The 22,611-nt window shown below is 43.5% G+C and overlaps 2 protein-coding genes across 2 annotated transcripts; one reads left to right on the forward strand and one right to left on the reverse strand.

Annotated features, from left to right (window-relative positions):
- Positions 1-377: 377 nt before the first annotated feature.
- si:dkey-166k12.1 (solute carrier family 22 member 13) lies at positions 378-13,432 on the forward strand. Its single transcript, XM_053862995.1, has 10 exons — positions 378-1,290; positions 4,070-4,173; positions 4,775-4,929; positions 7,338-7,506; positions 7,599-7,713; positions 8,732-8,838; positions 8,917-9,128; positions 9,363-9,471; positions 9,558-9,770; positions 11,344-13,432. Exons 1-10 carry the CDS (start codon positions 952-954, stop codon positions 11,426-11,428), a joined length of 1,608 nt encoding a protein of 535 aa, XP_053718970.1. The 5' UTR covers positions 378-951; the 3' UTR covers positions 11,429-13,432.
- Positions 13,216-22,321, reverse strand: LOC128757584 (digestive cysteine proteinase 2-like). The gene is made up of 11 exons (XM_053862994.1): positions 22,166-22,321; positions 21,864-21,923; positions 21,697-21,789; positions 20,778-20,950; positions 20,467-20,710; positions 20,202-20,397; positions 19,884-20,077; positions 18,920-19,011; positions 16,049-16,210; positions 13,993-14,182; positions 13,216-13,920 (listed from the first exon to the last, which is right to left on the reverse strand). Exons 1-11 carry the CDS (start codon positions 22,209-22,211, stop codon positions 13,733-13,735), a joined length of 1,638 nt encoding a protein of 545 aa, XP_053718969.1. The 5' UTR covers positions 22,212-22,321; the 3' UTR covers positions 13,216-13,732.
- Between the last annotated feature and the right edge of the window lie 290 nt (positions 22,322-22,611).

Raw genomic sequence — 22,611 nt, forward strand, 5'->3', positions numbered from 1 at the left:
TTCTCCACCCTTTATTTTTGTCATGTGATATTAAAACATATCATTTACGCATTTCTTTGCCGTTTATAACTACCAGCGAAAGGTCTGCATGCTGTTTCAAAAACAGTCAGCAGGTGGAAGCAGAGAGCCGCACCACACAATAGCGGCTCTGTCGCAAAAGCATGGCGATTGTTTTGAACGCTGGAAAGCGAAACACTATAACCATGCACTTACACTTTTATTAAACACAGCCTACATACTTAGCTCCCTCAGTGCTCCTACAAAACAAGTGGGTGTTTACAGTGACATGGAGTGCGTCTGTCACAGCGGGACTGCGCGTCATAAACGGAAGATTTTGTAAGGATGCTGTGGCCCTGCCCCTTAAGTCTTATCGCACATTTTCCTTCCCTCGATTGACTCCCCGATTGGACATCATGACCCTACTGGACCCCCGCCGGACTTGAGCGTCACTTTCCTCGGGGTTAAAGGAATGCAATACCGTTGATTTTGTGCGCCGCGGATGCGTTCGCATGCCAGGACTGGAGTGTGTACCAAACAAGCGCCTGCAATTTTGGAGGACTTCGTGGACAAGACCACATATAGTAGGAGGGAGTGTCAGGGAGCACGCAGGACACTAATGATGTGTTTTTCAGGAGTATATTTTTAGTACATTTTTCAGTTTTTACTGTTTTTCTCGTGGCTGCGCTGGGAGTCTACTTTATAAGCCAACGGTTTTCTTCCAATATTTCGGAAGTTTGGTGATTTTTTCTTTAGTTTGGCTGCCATTCAGTAACTGGTCGACAGTCTCTAATACCATAAACACCTGTGTTTGCCGTTTTTCGCACCGATCATGTCGATCCATGGGATATGATTTATGGTGTTTACCTCCAGCGGCAGCATCACTGCACAACTGTCTTCAGTTGATTCACCACCTTCTTCTTGTTGTAAAGTCGACCCAGTTTCTCTCCCGACATGAATTTCGACCAGATCCTCGCCGCCATCGACGGGTTTGGCAAGTACCAGAAGATTCTATACATTTGGATCTGTTTGCCCCAGATCTTGCTCGCGTTCCACATGATGGCGAGCGTGTTTACCGGAGCCACGCCGCCTCATCGATGCCGTGAAAACTCCAGCTCCATTGCCGAGAATGGGACCTGGATCTCTGCTGGGCTCCGACAGAACTTCAGCCTCCAAGAATTTCAGTGTGTGTCAGTGAAAGTCCGGCCACAGGACAACCACACTGAGGTTCTCCCATGCAGCCACGGATGGGTGTACAGCAAGGAGACCTTTGAGAGCACCACAGTCACAGAGGTCAGGCCACATTTGATTTCTGAACTTTAAAGATGTTCCTAACATTAAAGCTATATGATGCAGAATACTGTCAGCATCAAATTCATGACTGCCTGCTGCAAAAATACTTGCCACTATGAAGTGTAATACACCTACACATATTATCTCACCTCTGACCTCAACAGACTCGTGCACACACCAGGGGAATTTTTGACTGAATCAGAATACTGCTCAATCTTTTAGATGCATAAAGTCCTGCTAACCAAGCTGAGACAAGAAGGCCTCTGCTCTAGCAGTGAGTGGTGCCTGAGGTGGGATGGTCTGCACAGATGCCCTGTGTGTACTGTATTGACGCCTGTATGTGGGACCCTGGAGATGGCATGTGTTTGAGGGGCCTCTGATGGATGTACTGAGAGAGAGTCATACAAGGGTCCTCCTTCCATGGTTGTGTAGAATTGAGGGTTCACCGTCCTTTGAGTGTATGCACAGGTTGGTGATCGAGTGAGTGCAGAGTTTATCCAGGATGGTCTCAGAAAGGATGCTAAAATAAAGTTTAAGTGAAATAAGTCATATAAATCAATAAGTCAAGGTTATGTATCATTTCTACGCCTTTGTCGCAATATTTAAGTGGACACTGACCAAAGAGAATGCTGGAAAGAAGACCCTTCTTACCAAATGTAAAAACGTTACCAGGAAATCTGATGCATATATTTTTTTCATTTGTGGAGTTTGTTGCTTGTTATTGGGACAAACATCCCCCGGTTCACCTAAAACTGATTAACTTGAGGTTGCTATATCCATAGTTAGAGGACACACTAGCTAATATTTAACAGTTACAGAACACAGTCATCATAAAAAAGCACTGCCAACAATGTGCGGCCTCATTTAACCGTCCTGTTATCCCGCAAGGAATTTGGGGGATAACCCAAGATATGTTTTGTAGAGTCAACGTGTATATTTAGCACATAGACATTCACAACATGGACCCATCACACACCATCAGTCACCAGTGAAGCCACGTTTGAGCCGTCAGCATTCTGCTTTTTATATACAGCCTCTTGTCAACGTGTATAGCAAGTCTGGCCGTGTTAATGAATTTCATGTCAAGATATCACTGACATACATGTGGGTTCCTGATCAGTCATTTAAATTGGCTCCTCCATCTGGAGGTGGGCCACATTAAGATTACAGTGGATCAAAACTCAACTCTGACTCATAAGGAAGAGAGTCAAAAACTGACTTTGAGTTGAAGTTGAGACGTTCGACTCCTCACAGAGGAGCTTCTTTAACATGCCTTGTGCAACAAAGCAAGGAAATCAGTAAACAACTTGCACAATTATCTGCACACACAACAAAGTCTTTGTTTGTCCACACGTAAAGAGGAATTGACCTCAAGACGCCGTGATGACAGCAGCAAACTCGAACCAGCAGACCACCAGTGCGGGCAGGATGAACATTAGTGATCCATTAACAATATTGAATGAAGTGTATGACTGACAAACCCGGTAACTGGCTTGCTAATGTGATATTTACAGTCTCTCTGAAGTGATTTCTTGCTAACTCTCTTTGTAGCTGGGACCAAACCCTGATATACTGAAGTGACTCGCTGGTCAAACTGAGACTTGGTTTGTCACCGATGACATGATGTTTTTCCACACGCGAAACAAGACCTCATTTTACACAGCCACTTTGGCCTGCCACAAGCACTGAAGCCTAGCGTCATTTCTCTCCTACTCACACTCCTACATCACACCTCACCTGTTCTCATATCAGGACCTAAGAAAATAATTATAGATACATTATACCGGATTACTCCATCTATTTCTATAGATATAGTATCATTTGTAAAGTGGCCATGAATATGGTTTTCGAAAAAAAAATGAATGAAGGAGAAGACATCACACTTCAGGTTTATATAGCTTTATTGACTTTCTGAACTGTGCAGAGTTGATGATAAATCACTGTTCTACAGACCCTAAACTGTACTTGTCGTGATTTCAATGCATAGCAAACTCTGGGGTCCCACAAGGTTCAGTAATAGGCCAAATTGATATATACTGTATCGAAAACAACATTTTGATTTACTCGGTTGAGGAAATTGAGCATGTGTAAAGAAAATTATCCATTGCTATTGCGGTCATTTATAACCACAGGACAAATGAGATAAGAAACACTTACTTCTGTTGCTACTTTTTTGTCCTTGTGTGTATGAACTGAGGGAAATGCATGAATGAAATGGTATGCATGAAACATTCATGAACAGAGCTCCATTGTGAGTATTGTGAGAACCCAAATCCAATTCTTTTCAGGTGTCGCATGGTAAAAAAATTAGGATGTTGTTTATTTGAAAAACTTGGAAACTGTAGTTCATGCTAAAATGTGAATGTTCTTATTTGTATTTCTGAGTTCTTCATGCGAAGAAAGGGATTGTTTATTTTGCAACTCTGTGGAGACCTATTGTTTTTCCTTTTAGTAGTTGTAGGCTGACAAGGCCTCACGAAACAGTGTCCTCATTTCCAGAGCTCTGTAGGTGGCGCTTTCAGTTTAAAGACGATCTGATGAATTCAATGAAACCTCCTGGTTGTTCAAATCAAGAAAGATTTTAGAGCCACCTAGTCGGCTCTGAAAATAAGAACATTGTTTCATGAAGCCTTGAATGTCTGTATGAAGAAAATCAATATTTGTTTACTTATTTAGTGTAATTATGAAAGATACTCAGACCCAAAACATTCTCAACTTTTGTTTCCCCTTGTAATTATTATTAAAAGCTGAAGTCCTGTCTTTTCCATGAATTCCACAGTGGGACCTGGTGTGCGACCGAGCCGGCCTGAACAGTCTCAGCTCCTCCATCTACATGTCCGGCCTGTTGGTGGGCTCAGTGGTGCTCGGTGCGATGGCTGACAGGTAAGCGTCTTGATTTCTTTCTGTTTTGACGCCACTTCATGTCGCCTCCTGTAGAGTGAGATATCTCACACTGGATGCATCACATTTCTCTTGAAGGCTTTTCAACGCAGTCGCAGCTGATGCGTTATTTACCGGCCTCGGCACAATTATAGAAGGCTTCACTTGGCGGTAGAGTTATATACAAACATTTGTGCTCCCACGCATGGTGAGAGTCACATGGTCCTTGCATTCCTTCTGAAAGAATTATTGGTTTCTCTACCCTTGACAGAGGGACTGTGACATCGGTACTGTCATTGATGAATTTGGCACAGCATGGGTCCAATGTGGTATATGCAGGAAGAGTCCAGCCAGACTACGTGCCTGAAAGTATCAAAGCAGGGCTCTGAGGCCAGACTCAGCTGGAAATCTGGGTATATGGTTGCCAGCAGATTTAGCAAAGGCTTGAGTTACACACTCCCATTCTGCTTGAGCAGTTGGCTAAATGATCTTTGGTGGGGAAAAAATATGAACATTGTTCCACACCAAAAGCACAATCACACTGTTGTCATTCTTCATTGACCTCCGCTTGTTTGTTATTGTGCCCTCTTCATTTTTGTGGCAGATATGGACGACGGTTTGTGCTTCTGCTGTCGCTGGCTCTTCAGACTGTGTTTGGGGTTGCTGTGGCCTTTGCTCCCAGCTTCACAGTCTACACCATGCTTCGCTTCGTTGTGGGAATGACGATCTCTGGAATCATCATCAACGCCTTTGTGCTAGGTAAGTAGCAGAGAAAGATTGTCAGAAGTCAAACACACTTGGAATAATCATCTTCATTGTTGGGAGCCGCAAAAGAAAAAATGATGACTGGTCCTGGAAGCTTTAACTTATACACATTATGTGTAATGCAAAGATTTTCTTCACACCAAAAAGGTCGGTCTATCAGCTGAGCGTATCATGGTTTGTGTCTTCCAGAAGTGCCTAACAGCATGTCTGACCCACTTAGCTGCGATAAAGGTGCAATATGTGGTATTTACATGCGATGTATAGGGCGCCTGAGTCTCCACCCCTTACGGTTCTTCCATGGGACCAAAGATCAGAAAAAAAATGAATGGAAGTCTATGGGGAGATCAAAGTTATTTTCTGGGACGCTTCATACACCTCATGCCCTGGATCACACATATGCTGTATGTAATTATAAAAGTGACAAATAATGATGTGTGTTTTGACTGCGTTTGTCATGTTGTTATTTGCTTGTGAAAATGATTATTGGTTATCATTTGCACTACGAAATGGTCGGTCGAACCCGCCATCAGCTTTGTAGTTGGCTACTTTGTGTCACACAAAGTAACTTTTGATGTCGGTCGAAAGTCAGTACTCTCACGGCATTAGAATCTCTCTCTTCAGACATTGTATGAGAGCTCTATGACATTTTTCAAGCTAGATAAGAAAATATCTTTAATCTGTCGTCATACCTGTCACAGTGTTCTGCTCCGACCTTGAAGGGAAACTGATAATAATTTCTTTGAACTAAATTGACATTTGGTGCTGGGTAACAAAGAGATTGTGTTTCAGAGTTATGGAGGAGGATGGTCTGATTACATTTTCAAAGCTGCATTCTTTTAATGTGGATACTCCCCTTAAAGCACAGAGGAGCAGTGGGCTGGTGTAAAAAGGAACCACAGTTCAATGGCCAAGTGTGGGAGCATTGTCATTTCATTCTTGCAAAAACTATAAGAGCAGTCAAATCTGTGAGTGTAAGATTTTGATGTTTTGCTCGAGCTGCACTACTCAGTGTCGGATGCAATGGCTTTGTCTGTCTCTTTGCTCAGCAGCCAGGCAAGAAACTTTATACTTAATGAAATGCATCTGGGAAAGAATGTTTGATGGTCCAGATGTTGACGTCACATGGCTCATGACATGAAGTCTCCCAAAAGCCACGATGGGCCTCCTGCCACTTATTTTTTGCTATGTATAAACTTTGATGTGGGAATAGAGTGATACCAAAGTATGTCTGTTTTCCATTTTAAATTCGAATCGTCTGATTTGTTCTTGCCGTTGATTTACCAGAGGAATTTCTGCGGTTTGTTGAAACCTGATGCGTTCACCACGTGCGATGTTCTTCGTGGGATCGTGAGAAAAATGGGCAGCTGCTGTTAAATACTTGGAGGCAAGGGTTGGTGCAAGTTTATAGCCGCAGTTTTCTAACTGATCTGCGTCACTGACTGGTTGGTTCCCAGAGCGCTGGAAAGAGTTTTGCAGCTTTAATGAGAGGAGATGGTGAGCAGTGTAAAAGAGGTGGTGAGAGGAATATGGATAACAGAGAGCCATCAGTGATGCTCATATTGTTGCATGTGAAACAGACCCCCAGCTTACTTTATACAGACGAATGTTAAGGTAAATGGTTGTTGAGGAGCTTCGTGTGATGAATGTCAGCAGCAGCTGTTGCACAAGTTAGTCAGCCAAGGTCAGTCGCTTTTATTGGGACCTTTTGGGACCGTTACTTCTGGTGCCTTTCAAGCATAACTTGCATTCCTCATTTTGGGTGTTAAAAACAGCTTCTCTTTTGACTGGAAGGGGGTTTCTCCTGAATTGTTCAAGTAGGAAAAACTCCAGATAGAATAGCCATACCCTCCTACATGCACGGGTCCTGGCACGTCTTGAGGAAATTGGTTGCAGAGCCCCTACTGTGCGCTAACGTAAGCCAGACAGTAAATAAGCCTGGAGCTCTTGACCCACTCGAGAGGTGACATTCCAATCTGTTTTGTCTTCCAGGGAGTAGACAATCAAAAGTCCTGAGGTACTAATCCACACTTTATCAGGCTTGAATCAGCCATTGTTACCTGTGCACCCACAATAGGACAGAGCCAAGAGTCTCCCCCTGTCTGGACAGGTCCGACTCCTTGCTAGTTGGTCTTGAGTAAATGGTGCTTTTAGAAAAAAAGAATTTGAAAGTGATTGCTTTTACTTATCGTTTTATTGTATTGAAACTGGAATGAGGGGAAACAAATCCTTTCCCAGATTAACGATCTCTCCTGCGTTGTGCTATTCCCCAAAACCCAGAACACGAATCCTCCACACTTTTCTCCTCCACCTCACTCCGAAACCAACCACCTTGATTTGACCCTTGCCCCTCTTTTCCTTTGCACGTTGCCTTCTCCTCCCCATGTCCTGCACTTTCTTCCCAGGCACCGAATGGACATGCACCAAGAGACGTATGCTTGCTGGCATCACCACCGACTATGCGTTTGGCCTGGGCTACATGCTGCTGGCTGGTGTTGCGTATCTGATACGTGACTGGAGAAAGCTGCAGTTGGCCATATCAGCCCCGGGTTTCCTTTTTATCTTCTATATTTGGTAAGTGATCCATCAACTGGAGCCCCATTCTTGTCCTTGATTCTGTCCAAACACCGCTCCTCTGCTATCTTTGGTCATCTCTGCTCCGGCAGGGTGCTTCCACACTCTGCAAGGTGGTTACTCGCCAACGACAGACGGGAGGAAGCCATCGCCCTGCTCCGCAAGGCAGCGCTTGTCAATGGCCGGGTTCTACCTCCTTCGCTTCAGGTGAGCGTACTCAAAACATCTACCTTCTACAGAAACAATGAATGCCATAATGTCTGGACAAAGGCTTGGTGGTTTTGAAAGAACGATGTTGAAAATGATATTTGGGTTAGTGGAAACCATTTGTATCCAATTTACGTCATATTCATTATTGTCATCAATATGGCTGGTCAAAGCCATTGAATTTGTTCAGTGTCCCTCCACTTGCCTTGGAATAAGTAGAAGAAACTAAAAAAAATTACAAGTTTCAAAAATTCCTCCCTTGGGTTGGGGTGAGATTTGCAGGAAAAGCTCCTCATACTTAGGTTTAAGGCCATAAATTCTGGTCTCTTATCTGATAAGATCATATAAGATAAAAGCAAACAGTCAGCTTCCTCCCTCTTCTAACTGGACCAATGTCAGGCTTTTCATTGGTCTTAACAGAAGGCATCCTGTCATTCTCGCTGCTCTCCAACTGCTTTCTGCACATTTTAGAATTGATTTTAACATTTGACTCCTAATTTCAACCATCTCGCCCTGGCGTCCTTTTATGTGATGTCAGTTCTCAAAGTTGTTCAATTACTTTATTGTCATCTATTCTGTTTTGTCTGGGCTTGCATTTTATGGCATCTTTCACTGTTATTGTGAAGCGTAACTATGGCTTAACTGTAAACCAAGTTTCAATGTTCCTTTATCATGGCATTATTTCTTCTTCTTTTTCTTCTTCTTATTATTATGACACTTCATTTGGGGGAACATAACCATTTAACCTTTAATATGAAGTTGCTTAGAGTGACCTCTGGGTTGGAATATAGTCATGCTGAACAAGATGCAAACAAGTACTTAAGAATGTTTAATAATGTGCTAATATGCTGCGAAAACACAAATGAATACAGAGTGTATTATGGTTATGATATGTTAATAATTGAATTACTAATGTACCCTTGGTGGGTTGCTGGCTGCTTCCGTCATGATAAGGAAGTGAGGTGTGCTTCTTTCAGTGAGAGACTTGTTGTTGAAAGTGTCCCCCTGCACTCATCAGGTGGAGAAGTGTGACAATTTTGCGGGGCAGAAGCAAAGCCACTCGGCTGTGGATCTGATCCGGACACCTCAGATGAGAAAGCGAAGCATCATCTTGTTCTACCTGTGGTATGTTATCACAGTTTCCAGCGACAGCATGAGCGATTGAGTGACATGTCCCCCTCCACGATGGTCATCACATCCCAGGTTTGTGAATGTGCTGGTGTACTACGGACTCTCTCTTGGGGCGTCTCGGATGGGGACCAACCTCTACCTGACCCAGTTTGTCTTCGGGTTGGTGGAGATTCCGGCGCGAACTCTGGTGCTGCTTGTCCTGCCATGGAGCCGACGGTTCTCGCAGAGCGGCTTCATGGCTGTTGGAGGGTTTGCTTGTCTGCTCATGCTCACTGTCCCTCAAGGTAGGATGATGCTGGCCTTGCTGAGAAATGAAGTATTTCCACATGCTTTTGTCAAAACGTCAATTTGCCTGGATTTAACAGAAGAAATATTCCACTGATGAAATATTGACTCAAAATAGTTATAAATGTAAATGTAAGACTAATGACAGCTTCCAATCCAACTTCAGCCAACTAGTGGGTCGTGGCTGTTGTGTGTCTCTGTCTTTATAGAACATGTCTCTCATGTTTCTCCAGAGCATCCCATTGTCCTCACCAGTCTTGCAATGGTGGGAAAGTTTGGTATCACAGCCTCCTTCGCTGTCATCTATGTATACACCGCTGAGATCTTCCCCACTGTGCTAAGGTACAACATTCATCTTAACATTCAGGTGTGAGTTTCTTCTGTCTTCCAACACTGAGAGGAGATTCGGTGACATGTGTGTGTCTTAGACAAACAGGCATTGGCACGTCCAGCATGTTTGCCAGGATGGGAGGTGTGTTAGCTCCCATTATCAACATGCTTCATGACCATAACCCCGCTATACCGCTGATCATCTTCGGATTGGCTCCGTTAGTTGGAGCTGTTTTGGCCACAGCTCTGCCCGAAACAGCAGGGAAACCACTCCCTGACACAGTGGAGGACGCCGAGAACTGGGACTCCAGGTACCTGCTAACATGTTTCTGCTGTGTTTTCAAGACTTGTCATGTTTTGAAGCAATGGAAGCAGCTGTTTGAATAAGTCCTACTGGGCTTATGAGGAAAATCTTTTTAGCTGGAGATTATGGTTTAGTGGTTCAGTGAGCTGTACAAAGAAAAGGACAATAAAAACATTAGCATGTGTTCCGTCATCAATAGGAAGTAGCTGTTGATTTACTGTATCTCATGTGCCCACCACATGGGGTTCGTTAAGGTCGGGTGCCGTGAGGATTAGGCACCTGTCAAGGTTGGAGGCCATGGTGGTCTGACCCCTCTGTTTCTTCATCTGTCTTTTACTTTGTGGGAATGTCACCTCTCTGGCCAGGGAGGAGCGTGAGCAGTTTTGTGAGGCTGGAAAGTGCTGGAGAATCTCAACACACTGAGAGGCAAAAGCAATTTCTCTGGATCAATAAAGTTTTTCTGATTCCGAAAGAGCTGGGGTGGCTTTGCTTATAGGTCTTCTAACTTGGAACTTAGGAGGCCAGTTCCTATTGGTTGTGCTTCCAGGCCACATATCTTAGACATTCAGTTGAATAGGGCAGCTGAGCTCAACTGGTCACAACCTGGTGGTGAGTTGGGCCTACTATGCTGCCAGATGGACCTGTTGGGCCCAAACATGTAACAGGAATGCCTCAGTCTCAGTCTCAGCCTCTGTTGGAAAGAGTCAGCTTCTACCTCCAGCAGAGCTTTGCCCATTCACTAGCGTGACCTGTGGCTGCGAGGGTGTTTGTGCCTGATGAAAGGAGATGATCCTTGGTTTGGTGGTCTTTCTGCTCATTGCAGATGATGTGGTGCTCCTGGCTGTCTCAGACTGAAGCAGTCAAATAAGAAGTAGCCTGGATCAGAAGCAGCTCCTCAAAATTCAAAACCATGGTGGAATGTCCTGTTCAGGCTGGAAGACGGATCTTACCTGAAGTGTACCTAGGATTTCTGCTGGATGGTTGGACTCTGCCTTAGAGAAGCCATTTTGCAGAGACGCAAGAGAAGCCAGTAGAGGTGGCGCAAGCACCTTGTTAACTCAGCAGAGGCTGTCTCTTGGTTGGTCTGGGAACACCTCGGCTTTGACCCTACCTCTCATAAGGGGTAGACGATGGATGGATTATATTCAGCTCTCTGTAACCTCTTGACCCACTTCATGTGACACTATTGTTGCACTTTTCCCAAGACAGTTTGATCGCCCTAATTCATCTGTTGGCTGTGAAAGTTTTTATTTTGACGGTCAGAAGCAGTGGGTGTGACTGCAGTACGTCAACAGCAGGCCGAGGCAATTCTCACGAGAAGGTTCCGCCACATCAAGGTTATGCAGTCATTAGTCAAGCCTGTCTCAGGGAGCGAGCGGTCACCTCTCTAACTCTTGTTAGCTCACACGTGACCCTTTCCATTATTGAACAGGATAAAAGCACTTCATTGTTTTATGATCCAAAGTATGATACATATCTTTAGTCTCTGTCTAGTTCTGTCTTTTGACTTGCAACAGAGGGCTAGGTTGCTCATTCTAATCCTGGATGTGGTGCATGCTCATGGATTTCTCTGTCTACAGCACGACCTTAAACAAGGAAGACCCAGAGATGTGCCAAGATGCGGTGCTGAAACCAGAGCTGCAGCCTCTATCAAGCCAAAGCTGAGCATCCATCGAAAGAAGACACAAACGTTCCATTATTCCGTCTATTCTAGAAAGCCGATACTTCTCAATGAAGGGTGTTGAACGTTTCTATAAGGAGCTCTATGCAAAGACCAATGACCACACTTGCCTACACGCTCACGTATGCAGACAAAACGGGCATTCAGGTAAATCAACAGCCCTCTCTTTCTTCCCTCCAGTTTACACCAGGAATATATAGCAGCTGATTTCAAGCAAAGCTCTTCAGGGTTCTATTTCTACACATGCAGTCTGTTTCACACTTATGAGTGTGTTTGTACTTGCTCTTCAATTTTTATACATTCATACTATGCTTCCCTCCTCAAGTTTTTGAAATGTTTTCCTTCTTGTCTGTAGTTAGTCAAAATTTATCTCTGAAAAGTCCCTGCCCTGGTTTCTAAGTGGCTGTCCACATGACCATGGGTTTTTGTTTTTTACTGAAAAACATGTATTCTGAGCACTCACTCAAAGTGAGTCTTAACTTTAAGTGGTTAACTGTATTCTTGAAGTGTGGCATGTCAGTTTCTCTACTTACTGTTGCCATGAGCCAACGCGTCTTAATTCTCCCGTAAAATCATTCTTTCTCCAAAAATAAACCTGAAGGGGAAACTTCAATTTAGAAAAAGGAACTTTGCCCATTCATCGTTAACTAACAATGCATTTGATCCATTTTCAATTTAGATTTACAAAAGAACATCGTAAACATTTGATAAAATCATGTTTCTAGTACGACTGTTAAACAACAAAGACCATTGGTTGTTTTACTTAATGTGTAGCATTGCGTTCCAGCAGCAGTTCTCTCTGTTCTCATAAACCTGATTTCATTCCTCAATTTATCAGTCACGTCACTGAGAATGAATTTCCAAAAGTGATATGCACAACTTCCACGTTATTTCATGTCATAATCTGAAAGTGGAACTGTTTCTGGTAAACCAGTTGTTTTCTACTTATCTCTATTTCGAAATAGAAGTTGACCAGACACAGATAAAGCCCGACAAGCTCACCTGACTCGGCCTAGGCCACAGGTCCACAGTACATATGTTTTTGTTGTTCGACACAGAGTTATAGTTTATTAACACTATACTGACCTATCAAGGCAGATGTCCGGCAAGTCTTAGTTACTTGTCCAGATTGACCGACTAATTTGGGAGGGAGTAACAGGGAGATTTTCATGTGAGGAAAACATTACCTTCAAAAAGTGGACATGAGAGTCTGCTTCATTTCGCCGTCTGTCTGTCAATGTGTGACATAATTCCCATAAAAGGTGGGGACATGAAGAGCGTGACTGGAATCGGTTAATTTGTTCTTTGGGAACGCAGTGTAGAGCATTTGAGTTAATACAGATGCTCTTCCTGAACTGGGAGAACCACAGAAACAGGTGTCCCAGCTTGACCTCAGAAGGCCTCGGTACACCGGAACACCCAAGAGACAAGGTCCAGACTTTGTACTGTTAATGGTTTACAATATTTTGTGCTTGTAATGAAGTAACACTGCTCATGGATGTGTCTATAAACTGTGAAACGGAATCCATGCAAATTCTGCTATCACCTCCGACATCTCTTTTAAATTTGATGTAGACCTTAGTTGCATGAATTAATGTTCAACGATGTCAAATGCTGCCTTTGAAATGCCGATGTAGCCAGAGACTTTTGTGCGGATATTATGAGATGATTCATGTGAAGCATGTGAAATGTGACTTTTTAATGGTGCGTGAAGTGTTTTTTCTAAATATACTGTCTTCGGAACTGTGATGACTGAAACACAAAGGGCTCCGTTGTGTCTTTAAACCATGTTACTCCTCATTTATTTACTCATCAACGCTGTCGCACAAATGCCATGTCTCACATGACTTCACTGGAACAGTAGCCAGACACCAACGAGAAGAGTGAACGGAAGCGATTCATGCCACTGTTGTCGTGGCACAAGCATGCCAAGACCTGTTGACCAGTCAAGCAGATGTTGATTCTTTGTGCGCCAGCAATAAACTTGTGACTACTATACACACTTTTGCACATTTATTTGGGTCAGATGAAATCTACAGCCTGCCACCATGCTCAGACTCCAATGAGACTGTGGATGAGCTGTTGCTGCTGAAGTGTAGCCATGTTCCAGAAAGTCTGTAAAGCGCAGATTTGTTATACTGCGTGCCTCAAAAAAGTGAAAGGCACTGTGCGATTGTACGCACCACAATGTTTTCAGAATGAAAAAAAGCTTGATGATTCCCTGATTAAGCAACATTTTAAATTTCACATTTAGCCCCTCACATCTCAGCAGCACAAGAGGCACACACTTAAGCCAGGGTCACGTAAGTGGCTGCCGTGGCAACACCACAGTTGTTGTCCTTCGTAGACATCAACACGTAGCCATCGTTACCCCAGTACGTGGACCAGGAGTTCTTGATCAACCAGTACGGTTCTCCATTCAGCGTTCCAAATCCCACTGCCAGCACAGCATGGTCCAAATCGTCAGGAGTGTTACCTGTTGACAAAGAGTTCAGCCTTCACTGGAGGAAGAATAAGCTGGGACAACATCCACTTCAACTCCACCTACCACACTTGGGCTCGTAGTAAACACCGTTGCTGTAGAACAGAAATGATGGGTGTGATGCATCGATGCCTACAGCTACAGGGCCGTTCTTGAAGATGGCAATCTTGAGTGCCTCTGTGTCACCGGATGTGACGTTTGTATAGCTCTGAATACGCGCCACCAGCTGGGAGGCGTTCACATGGCAAAATCCATTCTGTCCGGAGAAGAAGCACAAATGCATCCCGATAAATCACACTGCCATCATCTTCATCTCAGGTGATACGGAGATCTCCAACGATCAGAAACTCTGGCTCAACTAATTCAAGGTCAGAGAAAGACAGTCCTTTTTTCACCTCATTTTGCTGAGAACGTATCCAGTCAGTGAATTAAAAGCTGTTAACTGTAACTAATAACGCTCAAACATATTGAACTAATCCTCAAATGAAGAAAATAGAACTGAAAGTGAGTTCCTTCCTGTAAGTACTGCAGCAGACCAAGCATTTAAACTACCACAAGATGGTTTTATGCATCTAAAAATGTCTAGGTCTGTTGAAAGAACAGGTTTTGAGATTTTGAGTGCTGCTCCCTCTCAATCTTGCAGCAAGAATGAACTTCACTGCATAAATGAATATTCGCCCAAATTCTCAAAACTCATAGGAATTTTACTTGAGAACACAAGGTGTAAAGAAGTTGAACACATATCAAAATCACATGGTGGCTTTGAAATACTGTCATTGGGCAGTAGAGGATGGGGGGCAGACCCACCGTGTCAAGGAGGCCCTGAACAACTTTCAGCAAGGAAAGATAAGGCACACATAAAGCTAATGAAGATGTGTGACCTTTGGCCTATGCAAGAAAAACACAGTTCAATCTCTCCCCATAAAAACGTGTCATTGTTAATGCAGTACTCATTGAATGTTTGATTTGGTGGCGAGTACCACTTATGTAAAACATGAAAACAACATGGGAACATAATCCAGCTACTGTTTTAAACACAATTCCTGTGATAAAAACAATAAATCTGAACACAAACCTTTCATGTAAACACATGGTAAGTAAATTAATCACCAAAGAGGAGCAGAACTCCGAACCATCTGTCTTTCTGAGGAAATATTAGTTTGTGGGCAGCGAGTATCTGCTGCAGGAAGTGAGGCAAGGAGAGGGGAATAGGGAAGATTCTGGGCTTATCAGAAGACTTGGAATGTTTACTGGACAGAGGGAGAAAAACGCCACCAACCTAGGTGTATCAAAGGTTTTGTGGGGGTGGGAAAGGCTCATTGTTGAGGGAAGGTTTTGAGTGAGAAGTGACTTCAAAGTTATCTGCTGATAATCAGAACCCCGAAGACGAGATGGGGGATAGATTCTGCAGGAATGTCTCCTGCTGGAATGTCGCCAGCCAGCAACCCATTTAATGATGCTGGATTGGACTTTGGGTTGGCCACATAAAAAAGACAAGTCACATCCTGTTGATTATGTGGGCTTGATGGCAACCTCTTGTGACCTTTACAGTCCTGCAAAAGTTGAAGCCATACCGGACACAACTGCAGCTCTACACGCTCCTTTGTATGACCTGGACCTGATGCCTGTTGTTTTTAACTTGTGACAGCCTGTGATTTTTCTTCATGTATTGTGGTGCTAAGTTTTAGATTTCTTTGTGCTGATGGCATCGATTATGGGTTTCTTATGACCTGGGGCAGAGGGCTTCAGCATAGCTGCCTGAGTGCATTTCCGGTTGGGCTGGGACTGGGACAGAATAGTTATGTGTGCTTCATGCAGCAAAGAATTGAACTCATCACTGGAGCAATTCCACCCTGATGTTTAAGCTCATGACAACAGACTCAACTAAAATTAGATCATTCTGGTGTTAGATAGTGAAATATGTTCATCACCATGTTCATTATTTAATTTTATTTCAATCAAGTTCCACGCACAGATTTCAGTACTTAAAGAAGACACATTTGGTATGATTTGTTTTTTTTTGTTTCGCATCTCTGACAAATACTGATGCCTGCAAATAAAAGTATTCTTTGGCTTATCAATGTGTTTTTAGCATGACAACATTCACAGTTCAATCTCTCACCATGCCCAAATATGGCCCATAGGTCTCAGTCGTAGCGATGCCTCCATGCTTCATGATCCACTCGTAGCCTCGCCATTCTTCCCCTCCATCGCAGGCATTGTTCCCGAAACCCCAGGAACAGTCCATCAGCATCTGCTGCGACAGGACCTGCAGGGAACCTGTCTGAGAGTTGGAGGAAACCGTGGTGTTAGATTTACTCATGGTCAAAACACCCTCTAATTTGCTTGTAGTTTAGTCTAGCACAAACTCATAACCATTTAGTCACTGACACACACCTGCTTGTTTTCCTGTCCCCGTGGCGACATTGTGAGGTTTCTCATTGCCATAACCCTTTCCCCAGCCTCTCACCCTAAACCTAACCACCCAAAACACATGGCTCACCTTAACCATGACTCTGAACCAAACTGAAACCAAATGATAATGACCTCATTATTTGAAGTCTTCTTCCTCAAATTGAGGCTTAACCTCATGGGGACCAGCCAAATGTACACACAATGTCATACAGTCCTCACAAGGAAGTGATTTGTCAAGAATTTGTCCCCACAAAGTAGGATAAACCAAGTACAGAGAAGAAAGAATAGTATCATTACCTGCTGGTAAACCAATAGGAAACAATTGGTTGTCCACTCTTTCATGCTTAGCTTGTACGCCATAAAACATCTCGATACACTTTGTGGAAGCGAGCCACAGCTGAGCCACATGGCATTAGGCAGTTCAATGACAGGCTCTTCTCTGCTTTATCTGCCCAACGTTCCAGGTCCTGATCAAGTCACCTTGTATACGCAGAGCAGAAAGGTTAAGCTCCCAACTTTAAAATGAGTGCTGTGACTTCCCTGCTCTTCAACTTTGTCTGAACACAACAGGCATTCTCCACAAACATCTGTTTAACAGTTGACTGCTCCTCACTGAAGTCAAACACAGGATCCCCAAAACTTGTGTGGCTACAGAGCAAAAGAAAGCAGCAGCTAATTTGACAGCAATGTCACATACGTCTAAAAAGAGACTTTAGATTAGGGCCAACCACGGCCAGAGGCCCCGGGTCAGATTACAACCAGGTCCATAGAAGCAAGACAGAAATAAAATAGTGAAAATGAGAGAGAAAACACGGGACAGAGAAACACGTGCTACAGTCTTGCAACGCTCTTGCTTGCGCCAGCACCACCTAGAGTTTCAACAGTTAGTGAGAGGAAGAACGATTACTGTGGATGGTTTACCTTTCATTAGAGTCTGCTGGCAGACAGATTCTTGACCCAAATACACTGGACTTACATTACTGATATTGTGAATGATTCCTATACAGGTGTAAAACACCAAAAATAAAATACAAGAATATTTCAGAAGAAGAGCGACAGTTTTATAATGCATTCACAACAAGCCGCAGTGGTGGAAGGGTGAAAACAACATGTGTATGTGAAGGCGTCAACAGAGACCGGTCCCCTCAATGGGGTGCCAACCATCCCATAATACCGCAAAGTGTCAAGGGTTGAGTTGCTGGGTGTCGCAGTAAAAGGAATTTGTTTGAGCTTTCACTTCTTAGAAGGCCGATGCAAAGTTGACCGTCAACTCAATTACTCATGCACATGGGTGAGTGAACGTCTGAAGGAAGCTTGAACATATACTGACCCAGATGTGGGCTCTCAAACTTCACTGGCACTTGTGTTTGGTTTTAAACGCAGCTGAAAGCCAAGACAATCTGGTGCAATATGATAATAATAAAGACACTTTTGTCTGGCATCAGCAGATCACCTGGGAAGTGCAGAGTCTGATTCACTTCTGGGACATTCCTTACACTCTGCACATGACAACCTAGAAATGGGGCTCTGGGGCCCTTGGAGTGGCCCAGACAGAGGAACTGAGGAAAACACATCAATTATGCACGGACCAATTGTGAAAGCAGGAAAGCCTTAAAGTACCATTGTCAGGAAACTACAAACACAGACTTTATAACCAGTTACTGCATTATCACATGAGTTTTTCTTATACCAAATGAAGACAGGACTCTTTCAGTTGAATGGTTTAGTGTATGTCGGGTAAAATCCTGTCAGAAAATCAGTGATGATAAAGATGTGCTATATATTGTGTTGTGAATGTCCGAGAAGCTTTTGTAACTTTCTGTTATTTTTCTGTCAAAAAAGGTTGCAAGAAATACTGGTGCAAAGATAAGACAAAGACAATGGGTAAAGAGTGGGGATGCCTGAAACAAACACAAAAAAACACACTTCTTGAGTCATGAAACCTTTTGCAACTCTAGAGTTGAAGAGAAAACATGGCATAAAAAAGCATCGAGCATCGAGCATTAATAGTTCCTAAACCAAAAGTGTTGAAGCTGATTCTCTCAAACTTTAATTTCACAAAGAACTGCACATTTTGGTCTCATCTGGCCTACATGCATGAAAGTTCCAGGACATTCAATATGTATTTAAGGCCCATTAAATCAAATTTCAATTCTAAAATCTCAACTATCAAATGCATTAGAAATCAAACATTTTAACAAATTAAATACATTTCAATGAAGCCATATTCAGCATTGTGACAACCATTAAAATGCAACCATACACAATAACAAATAGCGGCCTCAACACCAAAATAGGGGTCTTTGTTATAGCGCAGCAAACACTAGTCAACATAGTCGACTAACTGCTGAGGCACCAGGACCATCGGGACAACAAATGAGTTAAACCACATTTTGAGCGGTCAATATGGTTGTCATATTATGCATAACACAATTTAAAAAACTATAATCACACGAGTCTGGGTGTCAGGCAACCTGCACATGTCATACACTGATAAGTTCAACATTAGAATAGTTGTTACTTTGTTGTTGATTTTGCACAACAGCTCGAGACAGCATGAAAAGACAGTTGTTCTCACCGAGAGGAAGAGGGCGCCCTCTATTGCCCCAGTGGTGGCAAAGCTCCAACAGGACCCACAGATGGCCTGGTCCTTCACTGGGGTCACTGCACCTGCGTAGATCAGGAAAGAATTATGAAAATCTACTTTTTACAACAATTGAGATTGCATAATAATAATAGAATAAAAGCCAGCTAATGATCTAATTTCAAACTAGTTTGGCAAGTGAACTAAGCATGCGAGCCAGCAAGATATATTATAATGTAATGATATAATATAATAATATAATTATGTGGGTCAATATGCATTGAAGGCAAATGCAATGTTTAGAAAATGGTGGAACGCTTCCTACTTCCTCCTAGGGAGGAGTCTCCCTCCGCTGAGATTTTTCACAGGAGGCATATATACATACATATATAGCGAATCACATCCCTTTTACTGAATGAGACTGCTACTTGACTTAAAGCAATGGGTGAATGAAAACTGAGATGAGCGATCATCGGACGGTTTGATAATGAAAGTAAAAGATGACACCCACAGATGGTCTGGATTTCAAACCCTGAAATCAACAGTTTCTATGTCAGTAACAAAACCCGACAGTCTTTCCATAAAGGAACTTGAGGGGTGATCTAAAGTGTTCAAAAGTGGATGGAGTTTGGTGAGAAGCTTCATAACCATCGGATCGGACTGATCCAGTTGGGGCTTCTGGCGGTGCTTAAGCCAAAAAACGATGCGACTCAACCCTTTCAGAGTTCTCTTCTTCCCCATCACCACCTCCTTATCAAATGTCAGGCCATGACCCCAATGCCCCCCAAACAACAATAACAAACAAAATGTACACATAGAAAGCCCATTCTCCAGCGCACATAAAAATCTATATGATCTATATGTTTTTATCTGGTTGCAAATAAAAACATACCACTCACACAATCCTGATCCTGGACTTGGCACTACAAGTCAACGGTCAGTCAAAAAAAAAGCTTACCGAAAAGTCTCCAGTCCATTGAGTCAGGTAGCACAACGTCTCTGTAGAGTGCTCTGGGGAAGGGCAGGCCTCGGTTTGGAGTCTTCCCACGTTTGCTTCCCCTCATCGTTTTCAGCTCCGACATAGTGCGATCTGCCAGGGAGTTCAGTGCGAGCGAAAAGGAAAGACCGGCTCTGTTCTTGGAGTGGACATATCTGCCAAAGAGTTGATCAGACGAAAGGTTGTGCGTCGTACCAACAAACATGGATTCAAGTTTTTAATATTTATGACAAACAGGAAATCAATGGGAAGAGTAATGTAATCTTTTTAAGCATTTACCTGAGATTATGAAGAAAGGTGTGCTCCCTCTTCTCGTGCTCCATCTCATCACTGTACTGGCGCTGGAACTTCTCCTTAAAATGGTTAAAGATGCGCTGAGGGATCCCTGAGGAGGTCGTGTGAATGAGCTCCTTCAATGGATTGGCCAACATGTGATGCTCCACTCCAGGTCCAGGAAACCCCCCACAGGTCATACCTGCACAAAGCAGGGAAAAAAAATCAATAAGGTTTTCGACACAGTCAATCTCTGCAAGACAACACAAACCTTCAGGAAGCAAGAAGCTCTTCGGATCAACTTGAGTGCTGAACTCATCGTAATCCACCAAGTACTTGTCATAATGTGAGTGCAACAGCGTGTTGTATCCCATCATCTCATAATGGACCGGGATGGCAGCATTCTTCTCAGAGCGGGACACCCACAGCGTGTACGTGTTCTTCTTGTGACCAATCATGGTAACGTTCTGCCAGACTTCACACAGAGAGCCGCCATAATACTCCATCCTCAGGAACTGCAGAGGAACATCACTGCTTTTCTTCATGGTCTGAGGAAGCGACACAATCTACTCTCACACAGACCTGAAAGCCTTGGACATCAGGCAGGGACGGCTGAGGCTTGGCAACTTCCTCCTCTGTGCCGTTTGACTGGAAGCACTTTATGACGTTCAGCTCCACTTCTGTGGTTTCTGGGGAGATTTTATAATAGGCACCCCACGGCTTCTCAGCTCCCAACTGGAAAGTCGACACTTGGCCTAGCAAGAAAGGAAAACACTGACATGTAGCAAAACACTGTAGTCATTCTGACGAATAAGCTTTCCATGCTGGGTTTGCAATTCGACTAACCACAGCAAAGCTGAGCGCACCTTAAGGATTACAGTCTAGCAATTGATCAAATAATTCTAATTGACTGACGGTAAAATAACTGGTGACAGTGCATTGTACTTGAGGGAGTGGAGTACGTCCCCATCACACTCAGACAACACAGCACTCCTCGCATCAGTACATGGCCAGTGAATTTGCTGGTTTTGACACACAAACATTTTGTATGTCAAACAGCTTTTTGAAACTGGAACCAGCGACCAATGGACTCTCCAACGCACCATGCAACCCAGGCACCATGAAAAGTTTTCATGCACTCCTCAAAAAAAAGAAAGTTGCTTCACACATGTCATTGCAAAGGTTGAAAGATCAATGCTCATATTGCAGAACGACGGCTCAGCAAACTTGTGTCACCCACAGGTCAAACCTCTGACAGTTTGACAACACACCTTTCCATTTCCAACTGACATCTCACAGACAACAACAGTATTAAAACTCCTTAAAATCAGGTGAGACCACTGCTAAACAGCTCATTTCCACCCAAAATGGGATTTTTCGCCTCATCAGCCCTTTTCACTTCTTCGTAGGCTCTGGTTCTGCTTTGGTTACATAGTTCGGCCTGAGAGGGACAGCAACTTTTACACATCCAGAATTAAGAGGTTGTCAAACATTCCCTCACCATGATAGTAATCAACTCTGCTGGACTTTGCGTCCAGGTCAAACCAGGCTTCTATTGGCTCCTTGATCTCAGCATATGGTAGAGAGATCTCGCCTGCAATAGGAAAGCACAGCCATCAGTCACAGATCACAGTAGGTAAAGAGCACCTCAGGAAATAAAGTCAGTACCTTTCACATGATACACTCTCCCAAACTCGGGAAGGGGAGGCACAGCTTTTCCCTGGGTGGCTTAAAAACAACATTACTTCATGAGAAAGATTCAGGGAAAGTTCATGCCTTTCTAAGACTGTCGTTCAAGTCGAAGCTCGTCGACGCATCACTTCACACATTTGTTACACATTACAAGTTGACAGCAGGAGCGCGCGACCATGCATGTCACAATCAGTATTCGTTGGTCAATATTGCGATACACAGGCCACAACAAGCTAGTACTCCACGCACAGAGGCACGGAGTAAGCACAGTGTCTTACCGGTGACTGCCAACAAAAATGCGGCAATAAGGCAAACAACCTTCATTGTTTGGAAGCAAAAAAAAACAGGTTTCCGACAAATCAAAGTCAACCTACACACACGTTCCCATAACTGAGCAACGAAATGAAGCGCAGTTTCTCTCTACAACCAACGAACCAATCGGAAGCAGCGATCCCACTCCATCGGCCAATCAGTGAACAGAGGCTGTACCATGTGTGCGGAAGTCATGTGATTTACGTCATGTGACTGTAGTTTCGCCACAACCCGTTGAGGTTCCTGGTTTGCTCATCTGGCTCATATAAATCAGTGAATGTGTTTCCTTCATAGATTTGTCAGCATTCATATGTTGAATGTTTACTTTAAGTGTTTAATTAATAGTTACTAGACAGACTAGTCACTTCTCACGATGTTGACTCGCGAATGGAAACTATATAGTAGCCGTACT

This window comes from Synchiropus splendidus, chromosome 4 (assembly GCF_027744825.2).
Source record: "Synchiropus splendidus isolate RoL2022-P1 chromosome 4, RoL_Sspl_1.0, whole genome shotgun sequence".
Lineage (NCBI taxonomy): Eukaryota > Metazoa > Chordata > Actinopteri > Syngnathiformes > Callionymidae > Synchiropus > Synchiropus splendidus.